Source organism: Tachysurus vachellii, chromosome 20 (genome assembly GCF_030014155.1).
Source record: "Tachysurus vachellii isolate PV-2020 chromosome 20, HZAU_Pvac_v1, whole genome shotgun sequence".
NCBI lineage: Eukaryota > Metazoa > Chordata > Actinopteri > Siluriformes > Bagridae > Tachysurus > Tachysurus vachellii.
In genome coordinates, this window is record NC_083479.1 from 20,055,978 (window position 1) to 20,068,477 (window position 12,500).

At 38.3% G+C, this 12,500-nt stretch overlaps 1 protein-coding gene across 1 annotated transcript in view; it reads left to right on the top strand.

Moving 5' to 3' along the window:
- The window catches only part of igsf9a (immunoglobulin superfamily, member 9a), a 45,273-nt gene that overhangs the window by 1,205 nt on the left and 31,568 nt on the right, over positions 1 to 12,500 (top strand). Inside the window, exons 2-3 of the mRNA XM_060895475.1 lie at positions 9,283 to 9,384; positions 9,472 to 9,669. Coding sequence (XP_060751458.1) covers positions 9,318 to 9,384; positions 9,472 to 9,669 — 265 coding nt within the window. The 5' untranslated portion in view covers positions 9,283 to 9,317. The remainder of the gene's footprint in view (positions 1 to 9,282; positions 9,385 to 9,471; positions 9,670 to 12,500) is intronic.

Genomic DNA, 12,500 nt, shown 5'->3' on the forward strand with positions numbered 1-12,500 from the left:
CTTACGAACCACCGATCTACCTTTAAAGTGGTACTTTAAGAGGTTTTAGTGTGTTTAACTTAAAGGTACAGAACACACACCTTCCCAGGTGAAAGATACTGAAGGTTCAAAAGACGCGATCATCATGTTACCACACAAGCTTAGAGGAGGAGCCTTTTATTTCAGAGACAATCTAAAGGATTTTAAAGTTTATTGGACTAGAATGCTAAATATTTCTTTAACAATCAGGAACCGAGTCAGGAACCCGAAATGGTTCTTGTTTTTGACATTTTTTATTTACAAGAGTTAGATTATAAGTATAACATTTTGTGTATAAAGGTAGTATTATATATCTGTAATAAACCTTTATTATTATTATTATTATTATTATTATTATTATTATTATTCAGGTGAGGATGCAATAAGTTAACCAATAAATAATGCAACACAAGTCATTATCACAAATGTTTATCGCTTCATATAAATCGATATCCAGTCCATTATGGGTCTCAGGTGACAGTCATGAGAAAGGAATTGGCTAAAAACATCAGCTATTAAAACAGGAAGACGATCATAAGAGGTGGGAATCAGATGCTGGAATTACATTAGGGACGATCTGAGAGTCACGTCTCTGAGATACGACAAGGACAAGTGTCAGAGGTCTGAGATGAAGCGCTAGCACATGTTTGTGTATCCTGGAGTGTTTACATCCTCTTACATCACACCTGGACATTCATAGCTACGTTTTGTTTAACTATAAACAAATGAGCTTTCTTTTTTTTGACGGTAACTAGACGAACCGCAAACCTGCCTTACCGCTTTACCTCCGACTGTGTAAAAAAGAGCGCTGACACTGGAGACTCCTTCTATAAATATAAACATCTCCTTAAAGAAAATTTCAGCATATCAACCATTTCAAATATTATACATGTTTTTTTTTTATTTCCGTTTATCCCAACGAACAAACTGTTGCTATAGAAAAAATAACGGAGAGTATTAATATAATTAATCAGCATTTTTTAATCAACCAATCAGAATTTGTGAGTATTCATCAGCACTCGGTAGAAGACTCAGAAAATTTCCAGTGTGGTGGTTTTAAGACCACTGATGCGCTCGCGTGGGAAAGAAAAGTGCACCCAGTCGAAGCCTTGTGATTAGCGAGGGAACTTTAAAAACACGCTCCATCATTATCTCGGTGCCTGAAAGCCACTCTGAGCTCTGATCATGATCCTCTTTGGAGCGTTGAAGCTGTCCTGGATGTTTTTTTTTCATGAAATATTCATTAAAGTGAACGAAGAGCCTGAACAAGAGCATTATGGACATATGGCTGTAACCTGAGCTCGTGGTCGATGAGCTGAACCACAGAGATCTCATTTAAAGCCTGCTGGAAAGCAGCAGTTTACTTACAGAGTCGAGCTGTAAGACTTGTGATTGTATAATAGAGAAATTATTATGATATCACACACACACACACACACACACACACACACACACACACACACACACTGTCAGTTTGGTAAGAACTCACATTAGTACCAAATCGAACAAAATCCAAACAAAGTGTTCAAGACTTCTGAACTCATAACCTTCTCGATGCTGGTGTAGAACTTTAACCGCCACCTTTACCGTTGTTGTAATGTACAGCTACGTAGCACAGGTTTATCACTATAGTGTCAATACTTAGTGCCAATATTTATTTTCTGGACAGAATCGTCTCTAGAAGGTCAAACGATCTGAAAAACACTGGACTTAAAGTAATAGCACTGGGTGTAACGAAGAAAGAAAGGAATGAAACAATTACCATAATTAACAATTGAACAATAGAGTTTGTGAGGTTTGAATAGGAGGAGTGGATCGAAACTAAACAGGAAACAGGTGAGCTTGAGTTCAGGTGAGTGAGAGAGTAGGAAAAGCTGGACTGGATCAGGATCCGGTGCTGGTTTCTGGATCGGCGGTTGGATCAGGTGACGATTAAAAACAACAAAAATTCAGAAATTGAAAAGTTTAGAAAATTACAGTTAGGTTAAATTTCCTTAACTTTTATTGCATTTTTGGCCAAAATAATTGTAGAAACTCATTTGGTGTCGGTTTAGCGATAGGGTTAGCGGTGCTTAGCTCATGGGTATAAATGCTAATATTTAATCTTTTAAACTTTTGTGTACTGTCGTAGATCGTAAATTTCTATTTTTATCGTGTTTGTCATTGGCTCTTGTGATCCAATCGTTTAAACGTTCAATCAGAATTGCAAAAATTTAAGAAACGTAACCTAAAAATGTTAGAACTTACAACCTGTTTTTTATGTTTGCTGCAATTGTTTTGTCAGAAATCAAACAAAATCCAAACACTTTAACTTTCCTTTGTTTAATTTGTACAATTTTCCTTTTGTTGCAGAAAATCCACAGATTTAATAATGTGACAAACCTATAAACACTAATGCAGACATGAAAAAGTCATTATTTTAATACCTAGAATATTTCTAATGTAATAACGGTAGGTGTGTTGTAATGGTAGTCATGAATTTATTCGATATTCTCCTTTTAAATTTGTAACAATCCAAAGTCAGTAGTTAGTTAAGGTGAAAACTTACATAGAAAGTTCAATTCAATTAAATTTTATTTGTATAGAGCTTTTAACAGTGGACATCGTCTCAAAGCAGCTTTACAGAACATAAGAAACGTAATACAAAAAGTTTAATATTATACAAAGATTCAAGATTAATATTAGACTTATATTTAAATGTGTTTATATTTTCACTAATGATGAAGTGTGTTATTGCGTGTTATACATTAAAGTTATGGAGTTTGGTTATGATTAGTGTTCAGGTTTCGTGTTTGTACCTTTTCTTAAACCGTGATGAGTACGGAATTAAACAAAATTCAAAAACTTTGCATTCTCACTCACTCTCTCACTCGTTTTCTACCGCTTATCCGAACTACCTCGGGTCACGGGGAGCCTGTGCCTATCTCAGGCGTCATTGGGCATCAAGGCAGGATACACCCTGGACGGAGTGCCAACCCATCGCAGGGCACACACACACACACACTCTCATTCACTCACACAATCACACACTACGGACAGTTTTCCAGAGATGCCAATCAACCTACCATGCATGTCTTTGGACTGGGGGAGGAAACCGGAGTACCCGGAGGAAACCCCCGAGGCACGGGGAGATCATGCAAACTCCACACACACAAGACGGAGGCGGGAATCGAACCCCCAACCCTGGAGGTGTGAGGCAAACGTGCTAACCACTAAGCCACCGTGCCACCCAAACTTTACATTATTATTATTATTTTTTTTTAATTTTTATACATTGTTTTGAGAGATAAGTTCGGCTCAATAGTTATCCTAGGATTTTGTTTTTCTTTGAATTTCTTTGAACTTTGAATTATTCTTCCAAAAACTAAAAAATCTTCACTTTTAATAATACAAAGGCTCTGAAAAATGCAGCTCAGTCTTTAGAAAATTAGACTGAAAAGTTACAAAGGTTTGAGTCGACGTTGTGGTTAGTATTAGAGACTTCTTCAACTTTTACATCAACAGTTTGCCTTAGAGAGCAGGTTGATATGATATTCATCTTTGGATTTAAATGAATAAAATATTAAATATTAGTTTACAAACCTTTGGTCTCACTTTTGTCAAATTTGGACTTAAAATGAAATTGCATTTCTTCATTCATATGAAATGAAAAAAAAAACACTTTTCTTTACACTGAATTTCTGAAATGAGAAAACAAGCTGATTTTAGTAACTCTTTAGTCACTCTTGCGAAAGCTGACACGTAGAGAAACGTGAGTAGATAATATTTAGTTTAGTGAGTGAAACTTTTCTTACATCTTCATACTTTTTTTACTTTAGAAACTTTATAAACTAGGGTTTTGTTAACTTCTTGTCACGTTTTTCAAACGTGTTCCATCTCAAATGACCTGAAATGAATTGGAGTTGGAAGCGAGATTATTAGGGAATTTGTTTTTTTTTTCATACCTAAATTTCATGCTTTCTTTCACATAAAATTACACTCATTACTTCTTACGAGATTAAGTTTCGGTATCTGGCTTCTAATGGACTGCGCAGCTGAACCAGTTTGTTCGAAACGTGATTCCTGAAAGTCCACAGATCACGTTGCTGTCATAAACCATACACACCTTATTACACACACACACACAGTCAGAGCTCAGGCACTTCCTCGTCAGACTTACATTTAAGGATTGATAAATGACTTACAAAGTGACAAGGTGACAAATCTCAGGGTGTTAACACACACACACACACACACACATGTCCATAAACACGCATAAACACACAGACACACGCTGTGGAGATCAGGGTGTGAGCTCAGTGGTAGAGACAGATTTGTTTGCACTTCCCTCCCATCTATTAGTACAATTTGCATGGTGTTGAAGTCAGCCTTGTGTCCACATAGAAGACGATTCCTTCTACACAACTCTCACACTTTCACACCTTTCGGTCCTTTTCTTGAGGCTGATACTTATGGCTTTGTTTTTGGGTCAACACAAATGTACTTATGTAGGGCTGAAAATATTCTTAAACAAATATTTCCATTATTGTTTATAATTTATTGTTTATAACTAGTTTAAAGACTTTTGTAATGTCTCACTTTTGTACTTCAAATCCTTCACATCACACGGCATTTCTGCAGCACATTTTATACACCACGCATCAACAAAAAAAACTAAATAAAAAATGTCTTACAGCATACAGTTTGATTCACCTCCTGCAGTTGAGTCGACTCAGAGTCGAATCGGTTTCTCCACACAGTTTACTTTCGATAAATGGAGGCCATGCAAAACAAAACACACTTGTAGGTTCTTGTATTTCAGTTCTTGTAGGTGAGTTGTTTCAGAGTCACTTCCTCGTTAGAGTTCACTTATAAGTGGATCAGGCAACACACAATATTACAGCACGTTTGATTCGCCTCCTGAGGGTGAGTCGATTCAGATTCGAATCAGATACTCCAGAGAGTTAATTCTGAAATGAACGCTCAGCATGTTTAATTCACTTCTTGTAGGTGAATCGATTCAGAGTCACACCACTTTATCACTAGACATCACTTATAAACGGTTCGAGACCACACGCTCAGATGCTTTAGGACCCGAGCGATTTCCTAAAGAACCCACGACAGTTCTGTACAAACAGTCAGATCTATCTAATCTCTTCTCCAGAGAACAACTGACGAATCCACTAATCTCTCTCTCTCTTGCGATTAATCTCCATTATGAGACTTTTCTAGCCGTTTCTTGTTTCTTGTGTCCATCTGCCCGTAGCATCTGTTTGGGTCAGTAAAGGCCAAACGGAACTGGCACAGTAAACGGGTTAGCCAATTTTTTCTGGCCTCAGACAAATCAATGCTTTGCCCACTGTTATTAAATCTGAGACCGTGATCATGAACCCAGTTGGATATTAAACACCAACCGTCTGTTTCCTCCTTTCAGCACACAAACACAGTTAGTGGTTAGCACTAACTCTCTCAGCACACATTAGCACCCAAATGTCTGTGTTTATTGGTAAACGCGGGACCAGCAGGTTGCCATGGAGAGCACGGCTTCAGCGGGCTAAAGTAAAGAGACCTCACTTTTGCTTTGTTTGTTTTTTTTTTGCCACTTGTGCTCCGGGTCCTTCAAGTATCTCTTGTAGTTAGCCGTTGTTTATGGCGTTATGGCTTTAAGACCCCACCTCACTCCACCCCCTCGCTTTCAAGGAGATTTTACTGATTAGAGTCTGGACTAGAGGTCTGAGGTCAAAAGCACTAAAACTACTAAAACATTGAATTAGATCTTCATTTTTCAATCATATATCACAGTATATCACAGTTTTCAAAACATGACATTTAAAATAAACCTATTACGATTGCTAATATTAGCACCGCGTGATTTTCCAAAAAGTTTTTTTTTTTGGATACATTTATTGATAAAAGTTTTGAAACATTCATTCATTCATTTTCTACCGCTTATCCGAACTGCCTCGGGTCACGGGGAGCCTGTGCCTATCTCAAGCTTGTAAAAAAATGTAGGATGGAGTTAAGAATGACAAATTAAGCTGTTACCAAATGATAGATGTTGTGTTGTAGATTAGATTTTAATAATAACAACAACAACAAAAGTTTAGCTTGAGACAGCTAACCTAGCTAACCTAGCTAACTCCTGCAAGTCAGTTTTTTCGAAGCAGCTAACATTATTAGGTTCAAAAGTCTAAACGTTTCCTCTCATGGACTATTTGTTTTATACTCCACCTCTAGCTGGTTACTTCCTTATTGGCCAGGCTCCGCCCGTGGGCGTGGCCAGATCCGTTACAACAGGATGTCCGGGATAGATGTATTAATTTTATTGGGCAAAATACTAACCTTCATTCTTATGAAAAAAATACATTGTTTAACAAGCTACAGAACGTTATTATCTAACATAACTAGCATTGTGTACTTATTATCTTTAGCTAAGAATAGATTAAAGTAAAAGAAAGTTTGTCTATTGTTGATCTCAGCTGATTTTCCAGACATTGAAGGAGTTTTGTTTTGTATTGTATTGATGTTTTATGGTTATTACACTCAACCCTGATGGGACATGATGGTCGGTAAAAAAACAGCTTTGTGACTCAATGCTAAAGTTTCCGTATATGGAAATGAAATCACACTGAAGCAAACGCCAAAGGAAAGATTTATTTTTCTTAAAAAATGCCTCAGATTTTCTCTTTAGATGTTTTTACTTAAAAAAAAAACATAAAAAATAAAAAGAGGGTTAAAGTTAACTTCAGATCGATTTAACTGAGGATTCGTGTGGCTTTAAGTTCTAAAGCTCTTTTCATGAAAGCTCATAATAGTGTGTAAACATTCATGCAGAGAGAAACCGTGATGATCCATAACCCTGTCAAACACACACACACACACACACACACACACACACACACATCTACCTTTGTTCCTGTTAGGTAGCTTTAGGATTTGGCTTGATCTTCAGCAGCACACGGCCATCAGACACACTGTGTTTGCTTTCAGGACTTTGGCCTTAAACAGTGCTATAAACTCTATGACTCAACAAGTCAGAAACATCACAAGAGCTTCCAGATATGGTGGCGTGCAAAAGTTTTCGTCCCCCATAGATTTTGGTTTTGGAATGGAGAATGTTCCCGGAAACCAAATTTGGTTAAAAAAAAAATTGTGGTGAAGTTTATATAACAGTTGTGGAAGAATGGACAGAGGGATCGTCTCAGTCTGCCATCCTTCTAGATCCCTAGGTAGTGAATCAGTATATTATGAACACTAGTCTGGACTCTGATAAAGACTCTGACTCACTACACATCAGGACACTGATGACTCCATTTCCGGTGACATCACAATCATTTCCTCATCAGTGAATAAAAATGTGTAGCTCAATCCCACTCTTTTCTGTCACTTCATCGGACGCAAACAAACCGAATGTAGAACGTTAAATAAAGTTATTAATGAGTGTCATTAATGAGTTACTGATAGCAGCTGGACACTGAGACACTCAGACCTTATTCCCTTCCTTCCTTCCTTCCTTCCTTCTCTCTCACTTATTTCTTTCTTTCTTTCTTTCTTTTCCCTCTACATCTTTCTTTCTTTCTTTCTTTCTTTCTTTCTTTCTTTCTTTTCCCGCTCCATCTTTCTTTCTTTCTTTCTTTCTTTCTTTCTTTCTTTCTTTCTTTCTTTCTTTCTTTCTTTCTTTCTTTTCCCTCTTTCTTTCTTTCTTTCTTTCTTTCTTTCTTTCTTTCTTTTCCCTCTTTCTTTCTTTCTTTCTTTCTTTCTTTCTTTCTTTCTTTCTTTTCCCTCTTTCTTTCTTTCTTTCTTTCTTTCTTTCTTTCTTTCTTTCTTTCTTTCTTTCTTTCTTTCTTTCTTTCTTTCTTTTCCCTCTTTCTTTCTTTCTTTCTTTCTTTCTTTCTTTCTTTCTTTCTTTCTTTCTTTCTTTCTTTCTTTCTTTCTTTATTTCTTTTCCCTCTCCATCTTTGTTTGTTTGTTTCTTTCTTTCTTTCTTTCTTTCTTTCTTTCTTTCTTTCTTTCTTTCTTTCTTTCTTTCTTTCTTTTCCCTCTCTCTATCTTTGTTTGTTTGTTTGTTTGTTTCTTTCTTTCTTTCTTTCTTTCTTTCTTTCTTTCTTTCTTTCTTTCTTTCTTTCTTTCTTTTGCACTTTTGCACTTTTGCACTTTTACTTGTTCAGCCTCTCTGAGTTTTGAGATTTTGCATAAACCAAAACAGCACAGTGACCAAACCCTGAACAAGAAGTCAGCTTGCAGAGAGAAAAGCAAAACCTCTCAGACGATTTTAGGGCCGGATTTCTAGCCGGATTCTTTATGAGTAATGAATAAAGCTGTGTTATTGTCCTGCAGAGTGAGGGACGTGTCCTGGACGTGACAGAGTGTCGATACTGACACGAGCCTTGCCGGACGAGTGTGAGGTTCAGTGCTGACTCTAGACCTGAGAGTTACGTCATCTCCTCCGTCCACCAGCTCATTTGAATTGCTATAAAATGGAAATGAGGCCAGAATTGGAGTCAGTCCCTGGTCACATGATCAGTCTATTCCCTAATCTTTCTATTAGTATTTATCCATTGTGTATTTATTATCTTTAGCTAAAAGATGTTTTTTTGGTTGGTTCGCTGTTAGACAATAATAGGATGATCTTTTACATTTTACAGAGATTTTAAAAGTAGTTTACTTTTATTTAAACTAGCTAACTTCATTAAAAATTCTTTTTGTTTTTTTGTGTTTTTGCGTTAAACAACTTGAAATCGTAAGCACCGGATTCGTCTTGCAAACTCCTCCCTGTGATAGCTGTACTCAAGTTCATGGCACGTGAACACGAGAGCGTCCGAATGTGTGCCGTGATGATGTCACACGGCACATCTTCTTCATCTACAGAAATGTATCTGCGGAAAAATCCAACATGTTTCCAGCACTGAAACATCTGCTGAACATCCGACGCTGTAAAATCTCAATCTCCTCTGAATATCTCAGAGTTTGATTGATTTTGTGTTTATTTCTGTGAGCACTAAATGGCGAAGAGTTATAGATTTGCAGATGATTCACTCAGTTCCTGTGTTTTTTTCTATATTTGTTTCTATAGTAACGGCTCATTAGCAGCAGGGATACATAGCCGGATTAAAAAGTGTTATGAATTACAGAGGAGGTCTTGATTTTTGTCGGAAGGGTGTACAAACTTTTGCACTCAAGGCTCTATTTGTAAATATGCTAATGACATTTGGTAAAATTGTGTTAATTTGTATTTGTGGAGGATTAAGGTTTGTTTTTTTTTCCCTCATGTTTTTTGTCTCTCAGTTAAGGAGATGTCTGTGATTGTTTGATCATCTGCCATGGCGATGAAGGAGCTTCCTGTACCTGGAGTTTTGATTCCTGCTGCTGTGCTGCTCTGCGTTCTCAGTGAGTCAGGATAACGATATCTAACTAAAGGATGAAGATGTGCATTAATTAGATGAGAGGATAATCAGTGTGTGTTGTCCATGTTAGTTGGAGTTGGAGGTGAGCAGCCTGTGCTGAGGGTGAAACAGGGAGGTTCTGCGCTGCTGAATTGCCCCCTCAGTCCTCCTGTAGAAGAGGTTTCCTCTGCTTCGCTGCACGTCGTCGAGTGGGTGCGTCGGGATTACGACATTCCCATCCTCATCAAGTTCGGAGCACATGCACCAAGAGTGCATCCCAGATATGAAGGTGAGCTTCTCAGAGTGAAGCAGCATGACTCACCTAGCAGTGTGTGTGTGTGTGTGTGTGTGTTAATGTTTAGCAGCAAAGGTGTAAAGAGATCTGCTGATGATGTAAACTAATCAAAACAGAGCTCCATTACTGAGAGATTAAGGAAGTAAGGAAGGAAGGAATAAAGTTAGGAAGGAAGAAAGGAGGGAAGGAAGGAGGAAAGGAAGGAAGTAAGGAAGCAAGCAAGTAAGTAAGCAAGGCTGGAAGTAAGGAATGAAGGTAGGAAAGAAAGAAAGAAAGAAAGAAAGAAAGAAAGAAAGAGGGAAAAGAAAGAGGGAAAAGAAAGAGGGAAAAGAAAGAAAGATGGAGAGGGAAAAAAAGAAAGAAAGAAAAGAAAGAGGGAAAAGAAAGAAAGAAAGAAAGAAAGAAAGATGGAGAGGGAAAAGAAAGAAAGAAAGAAAGAAAGATGGAGAGGGAAAAGAAAGAAGGAAAGAAAGAAAGAAAGAAAGAAAGATGGAGAGGGAAAAGAAAGAAGGAAAGAAAGAAAGAAAGAAATTGAATAGATATACATGTCTAGCTGGCTAAGAAATGTAAATAATGCTAATAGGGCTAATTAGCAAGGTATATTAGCTACAATATCTTTGTCTAGCAGTTTAACTTTTTTTTTTTTTTACATAAGATGAAATCCTAATAAAGCAAGATAGCTAAAGATTCTTTGAGCTCGCTAATAAAACAAGTAATATTTTTCCTTGTAGTCATTAAAGCACTTAATTAAATATGCTAATCCAGCTAGCTAATAATGGTAGATAAATGTAGACAGTTAGCAAGACATCCTAGTTAAGGTTTCTCTAAATGATTAGTTAAAATGAGTTAGCTTTAAGCAGGCTCCTCTAGCGCTCCTGCTTCCCTAATCCCTACACCTTGTTGCCGTGTCACTCCCGACTCGCTGTAACTGTACACTTCCTTGCCCGACGTTTTCCTCGTCTCATTACATCATTCAGTATTGTGTGCCTCGAGGCTGCAGCACAAAGGCTGCATGAATAGGATACCTGAGTCAATGGCTTGTGAGTGGAGCTTGTGCTTGAAAAGGCATACAATGGCACTAATGTGGAGGAGACGACGGCTGCCGTGGTTACGCGCAGAGTCCGAGCGCCATCCCGCCCTCTAGCTCAGGGGGGTTTGACGTTATGACCTTTCATTAGCCAAGAGAAAGATTTCATTAGCTATCGGTGTAGGTGTGGGATGGGCCACATCTGGCCGTCGCTCTGTTTCCTAGACGATTCAGGAAGGAATGTCTGTCACCCAGGAAGGAACGTGTAACACGGCTAACGTCGCTAACACTCGATGGATCAGCATGTGCTGTAAAACTATTAAGGGTTCGATTGTTAGCATGGTTTAAGTGTGATTTTATCTGCGTGTGATTTGAAGCCCAGGTGATGTTCATTGCCTCAGTATCAGATGATTGCTTGTGATTTTCATGGGATTTCCGTTTCCTCAAGCGCAGAATAATCGCTCGCTGTTCAAATCCCACAGCATTCTAATAGGACGTGTTGATGCTAAATAAAGACCGGGTGGAGGATTGATGGAGCTCATCCAGTTACATGATTTAAATAATAATAAGTGGTGTAATAAAACACTTCTCGTAATACTGGTTTAGATTCAGAAGCATCCTGCAGTCCAGTTCCAACTGAAATGAGATTTTTATGTTAAAGTTGTCAGACTCACAGTTCACCTTAGCATAGCGTTGTGTTCTCCAGACAGTACGACTGGTTTTATTCCTCCTGCACTTTTTAACACATTTGTCTTGCAGCTCCAAGGTTGGGGTTTGATTCCTCGAGCTTCCATTGCTCTCAGGGGATCTCTCAGGGTTCTCCAGTTTCTTCCTCTTTCTTTCTTTCTTTCTTTCTTTCTTTCTTTCTTTCTTTCTTTCTTTCTTTCTTTCTTTCTTTCCTCCTTCCTTCCTTCCTTCCTTCCTTCCTTCCTTCCTACCTTCCTTCCTTCCTTCCTTCCTTCCTTCCTTCCTTCCTACCTACCTTCCTTCCTTCCTTCCTTCCTACCTTCCTTCCTTCCTTCCTTCCTTCCTTCCTTCCTTCCTACCTACCTTCCTTCCTTCCTTCCTTCATTCCTACCTTCCTTCCTTCCTTCCTTCATCTCTCAGTACTGGAGCTCTGTTTTGATTGGTTTAGATCATCAGCAGGTCTCTTTACACCTTTGCTGCTAAACATTAACATAACATGTCTATAAACAGATAACAGAATAAAAAATGGTGTGTTATGTAATGGTGAGTGGCATTATATTATAATACTGATATAATAACGCATGTTCTGCAAAAAAGTTGCCTTAAGCGTTTGACTCTATAAAGCGTAAACTCGGTGTGGGAGCGCGGCGCTCTGTCTCCATAACGTATTATTAACATCTCTCCATAACAAGGAAACTAAACACTTTCCTGATGTAAAACAGCAGCAGAACAAAGACGCCTGGAAGGATTTGGGGTCTGGCGTCTCCTCTAACACCGAGCTCACGCTCTGTTTGGGGAACAACAAAAGACTGAAGGATTTTCACTCAGGTGAAGATCTCTGTTAACGTCCAGGAAGGTGATGATGATGAGGAGGAGGAGGAGGAAGAGGGGGAGGAGGCATGGGGTGTCATTTACTAGCCCTCGGGTCTGAAACCACGGCTCGTTGTACTGTAGTGTGTTTTTGTGTTACTCCAGAACTTGACTCCTGAGAGTCAAAACGGTCAAGAAACTCCCTCCTTTTATTTCACTCCATGTGAACGGATTTAAAAGCTATATTTTTTTTAATGACTTTTCGTATCAGACGCTGCTTTTTTTTTGCGGTTTCACCTGA